Source organism: Cajanus cajan, chromosome 10 (assembly GCF_000230855.2).
Source record: "Cajanus cajan strain Asha chromosome 10, NIPB_CcT2T_4, whole genome shotgun sequence".
Lineage (NCBI taxonomy): Eukaryota > Viridiplantae > Streptophyta > Magnoliopsida > Fabales > Fabaceae > Cajanus > Cajanus cajan.
Window position 1 is genome coordinate 14933052 of NC_138526.1, and position 4963 is coordinate 14938014.

A 4963-nucleotide genomic window follows, 5' to 3' on the forward strand; every position below is an offset into this window, starting at 1 on the left:
TTTAAAATATCAAAACTTAATTAATAAAAACTTAATTAGATATATAATTAAAATTTAAAATAAAAAATTCCTTTAAAAAAATTCTTATAGAAAATAATGGTTCATATTTAATATATATATATATATATATATATATATATATATATAAGAATTAATAATAAATTTTTAACTGGTGAATTTTACTATGCTAATGCTAAAATATTAGTTAGTTGTTAATTATATAATTTTATTACTTTAAGAATGATTCATGAAAATTATTAGATCATTTAATGATCGAGTTATAATAGTATGAATAGATTGTTAAATTCAAATCTTGGTGTTATTATTCTAAATTTGATAAATAATATATATATATATATATATATATATATATATATATATATATATATTCGTGCCTGAATAGATGAGGTTAATAATACCAAGCAGAAAACCATTTTTTTTTTGTCATTTACAATTACAACCGTCTTCTTCTTTGTTGGGTCGCCATCGCAAAGTTTGTGGTTTGAGTTTCTGAATCAATTTCGAGGTCGTCTAATCAAGTACCTTTTTTTCTCTCCTTATTTGTTTATTTCGGTTGCTATTTTGTTTGTGCTTAAATATAAATTAATTAATTTCTTTAAAAAAATTGGTTCGAAGTTGAAGAAAAGTTGAACTTTGGAATTCTCTTGTTTATTTTCATATATGAATTTGGACAATTATTGAGTTGTTATTCGGAAAACAAAACCGCAATGTTTTTAATCATGCAAAGCGCAACCTTTGAATCACACAATGTTTATTAGTTTGGAAATTTAACATACGGATTTTAAGCATGAAAATTTCAGATTTCGGTTCCTTGAAATTTAATTAGTTTTCTTCGAAAATCAAGGTTTGATTTTGTGTGTGATCTGTGTCTTACAACATGTATTGCTAGAACTCATATTTGGGTAACTCAACTAATATCTTAGATTTCTCTATCTCTCCTTTCTGTGCTGTAATTTTTATTTTATTTTTTTAAACTAAGGAGGTTTAATACTTTTCCCCATCGGGCCGACCCTATAGGAATAAAGTAAAATTTCTAATCGTAACCCTTTATCCAAGTCAGAAATCAAACTCTAATCTTTATTAAAAAACACAAGTGTACAACCACTTAACAACTTTTGATTTGGGTACTGTAATTTAACTTGGTTTGGGAGTTTCTCACACAATTTTCTTTTATGTTTTGTTACATGTAAACTTGGTGTTTTGCAAGAGGTTATATATCACTTAATAAAACAATTTGTGCAGTATTATTTTTTATATTTATTTATGTTTCTCACGTCATTTATACATTTCCAATTTCTCTCTCTTTATCCCTTTTAATTATACAAATTGTTGCAAAAATATCATTTCTCATTGAAAAATTTAAAAAACACATTTTTCTAAGAATTGCTTGTATTCCAATTTTCCATTTGTTCTGATTCCTATGAAATTATTTTCCACAAGCCAAACTTGTGGATTATTTTAATTTAGTCTTTGTTCTAGTAAAAACTTACCTCCCCTCAAAGCTTAAGTTATTAGGTGAGGTTCATGAAAAATTTTGTATCTAATTTGCCAATAGGGCCAAAGAGTTCACTAGTCAAATCAGAACATCAAGACATGAGGTACTACAATTACTACCTAATCATGGGCCTAAGAACCGGAAAGTATATATTAGAAAATGTAAGAAGGAAAAATGCTCTAAATACAGAGGGCAAGTTGCCACAGTTAGTTAGCTATGGTGGGAAAAGGGTCAGGTATAGGATGGTATTTGCATTTTGTTGGCTTTCGATTGGATAGGGATGGTAGCAATGATTAATTTCTTGACTAGTTTGTAGTACAAACTTTGATACCATGTCAAGGGTCAACATCTTTTAAATATTCTAATTCATGTTTTTATATATTTCATGTATTGTTTATAAATTTTATAATTCAATTTTCTTGACTATTATATTTTTGTTTATTGCTTTTACTTTATGCGGTAAATTTAGTATGTTTTAGTTATTATAATGTGAAAATTGGCTTAGGGATAACCATGTTAGAACTTGAGATGAATGTACAAGGGGCTGTAGTATGTTTTAATTTCCACTCTTCCCTGTGTGTAAATGGCCTTTTGAAACTCGACTTTGTTTTCTTGGGCAAATATTCAAACTTTTAAAGTGGTTTATGTTTTGTTCTCCAACCTAATTATGTTAGTGGTAACTTTTCTAGTTTTTATTATTAAAATTTAGTTGCCTTACTGTTGCAAGTGCCTCACTGTTTCCAAGATAATTTGAATAGCTATGTGTTTTATTTGGAGGATAGTTATGGATGTTTTGATTTGCTGTAATGCCATGTAGTTTTTCTTTACCTTTTTCCCCCTCTCCAGGATCATTATCTGTTGGGTAGGTAATTGCTATTTGTTTAATACTCGAGTAACTTTGGAAGTAATTATTAGTATAGTTTATGGAAGTATTATTTAGACTTGGATACTGTGACATCCTTTAGATTTGAGTACTTCTATAGGGGTTGATTAGATAAGATACATTTGTTGACCTTAATTAACTACTTGAGTTGTTGATACTTTGGGATGAGTTGGTAGTAATTTAATTGGCTTCATGTGGTTTCTTTGATGGCATAGTTCCAAGGTTGAAGTTGCTACCCACTGTGAAATTTTTTTTTTCATTATTTGGGCAGATTAGTTAGATATTTGTTTCAAAAAATCGATTAAAAAAGTTGTAGTTCATCCTAGTGGATATGTTTGGTTTTATCCGGTTGGTCTATTTTCCTGCAGGGCATGACTTGTGGTCATTCTAAATTGTTTAGAGATATTGTTCTCTCTTAATGTTCTAGACTATTATGCATATTTTTTTTTGCCTTTTAGTTCTCACAAATTTAAGGTCATGCCTCACTAGAACAAGCTAAATCAAAATTATTATTACATCTTTATTTCACTTTTTGATCATAGCATAGTGTATATGTGAGTGATGATGATGCTTAAATAAATTGCCTGATGATAATTGAGTCAGTGGTGTATATTGTTTCAGCTATTGGAGTCTTGGAGGGAATGGAAACTCAGAAAAGCCAACCTGAAATGCAGTCTTCATCCGCTGCAACTGCTGCATCCATTGCTTCATGTCGAAAGAAGAAGAATGAAGAAGCTGCTTTCTTGGATGATTTGAAGGATCACATTGATGAGTTTATTAGTGCTTCTATGGATGAACACCAAAGTTGCTTTAAGAAAACAATTAAGAAGGTTGGTACAAAAGTTTCTTGAGAAAAATTATTCACATCACTTTTACCATTTGCTGATATAATATGATTTTGGACCAATTTCAGATGTTTAGTTTGTCCAAGGTAGTTGTAGAAGGTCACTCCAATGCTTCTAAAGAAGTTGAAAGTTCTCTACCTCTTCAGACAACTATACAAGACTAGATTGATTGTTTATGAACCACTAGATTTTTATAGAGGCATGTGGTTATACCTCACGAAGATTTGATTATATTAGGATCTCATTAAATAGATAAAAGATGTTTGAAACAATATTTTATTTGTGAAAACTCCATTCATGTGTGCTTTTTTCCACCATGGTTTCTATGCCTAAGTACTGAATTATATTAGCTTATACAATTCTTTAGTGACCACACAACGATGCTATGCTGCATTGAAGAACACGCATTTAGCAAATTTGTTTGCTTGAAACTTTTGTTTCAAGAATCAAGAATGTAAACAAAGAAACATACTTAACAATGTGTGGGATGGCTCAAAAGGCTTATCACATTGTAACTAAATAAAGCCTAAGGCCTATAAACACTTGGGATTAAGCCCATATTAAAGAGAGAACGCATATTATAAGGGATTTGATTTTCCACACTGACAAAATTTGAATTTTTAGGGAGAATCAATAAAATCCTAAGTTCTAAGCAAGAGCCCCAATGAGGAAATAAAGCTCGATATTTAGAACTCATATTGGATAGCAAAGAACTAGTTAAAAGAGAAAGAATAATTTTTTTAAAAGAGAATCATTATATCTTTCATTTGTCACTAGACATTACTAATAAGCACATGTACTACACCTTGTCAATACAATCTAGAATCTTCTACCAAGTCATGTTAGCTTGTAAAACAGAAGAAAAAAAAACTTAGTAAAAAATATAAAAGCCTATAATATTAAAAAAAAAAAGGTGAAAATACCTAAGTATATGGAACAATGACATACTTGTTTAATATTGACAATAGGTAATTACTATAACAATACCTATTGCTACAATAACGCCCTTGACCACAAAGGTGGAAGCAAGGAAACTTTTTGAGAACATCGTAGTAAAACTCCCAAGTAGACTTTAAATAGGTAAGTTTTTCCACTTAATGAACACCTTAGTAGTTGTCACATGACCTCTTTTAATCATTTTTCTATCATGAATGGCCTCTGCTTCATGTGGAGAATCTAGGATATCAACAACAAGAGTAGGGATGAAACAACACTTGTAGTAGGATTCTTACATAACTTAATTGTGAGACATGAAATACATTATGTATCTCAGTAGAGGAAGGTAACTCTAGTTGATAAGTGACCTATCCAATATGGTCAATTGCCTTAAAAGGGCCATAGAACTTTGGAAGAAGTTTGTCAAAAGTGTTGTGGTGCATAGAATGTTGTCAATAAGGTTGCAAGTTAAGGAAAACCTAAAATCACCAATTGTGAAAGCCTTGTCACTCTTGTGTTTTTTAGCTTGTTGAGACACTTGATTTTGAGCCCTCAAGAGATGAAGTTGCAAGATTTTGATGTTTGCCTCTCTAGCAATTAAAGTTTTGCCCACTGTCAAATTTGAGGACTCCCTTAGAAGGTGAATGGGAGGTGGTTGGCCATAAACTACTTCATAAGGAGTAGTTTTAGTTGCAAAATGGAAATTAGTATTATACCACCATTTATCTAAATATAACTAATTACACCATGAAGAGAGCTTATCAGAGCACATACGGTAGAGGT

At 30.3% G+C, this 4963-nt stretch overlaps 1 protein-coding gene across 3 annotated transcripts; it reads left to right on the plus strand.

Moving 5' to 3' along the window:
• The first annotated feature begins 398 nt into the window (after window positions 1-398).
• LOC109806568 (uncharacterized) lies at window positions 399-3558 on the plus strand. Of its 3 annotated transcripts, none has more exons than XM_020369015.3 (3): window positions 399-539; window positions 3021-3229; window positions 3313-3558. In XM_020369015.3, the coding sequence occupies exons 2-3, from the start codon at window positions 3041-3043 to the stop codon at window positions 3406-3408; spliced, it is 285 nt and encodes a 94-aa protein (XP_020224604.1). In that variant the 5' UTR covers window positions 399-539; window positions 3021-3040; the 3' UTR covers window positions 3409-3558. The 3 variants fall into 3 exon arrangements, with proteins under 3 accessions (XP_020224604.1, XP_082921702.1, XP_020224603.1); XM_083065576.1 differs by having other exon boundaries at window positions 408-539; window positions 3003-3229; XM_020369014.3 differs by having other exon boundaries at window positions 408-526.
• The last annotated feature ends 1405 nt before the right edge of the window (window positions 3559-4963 follow it).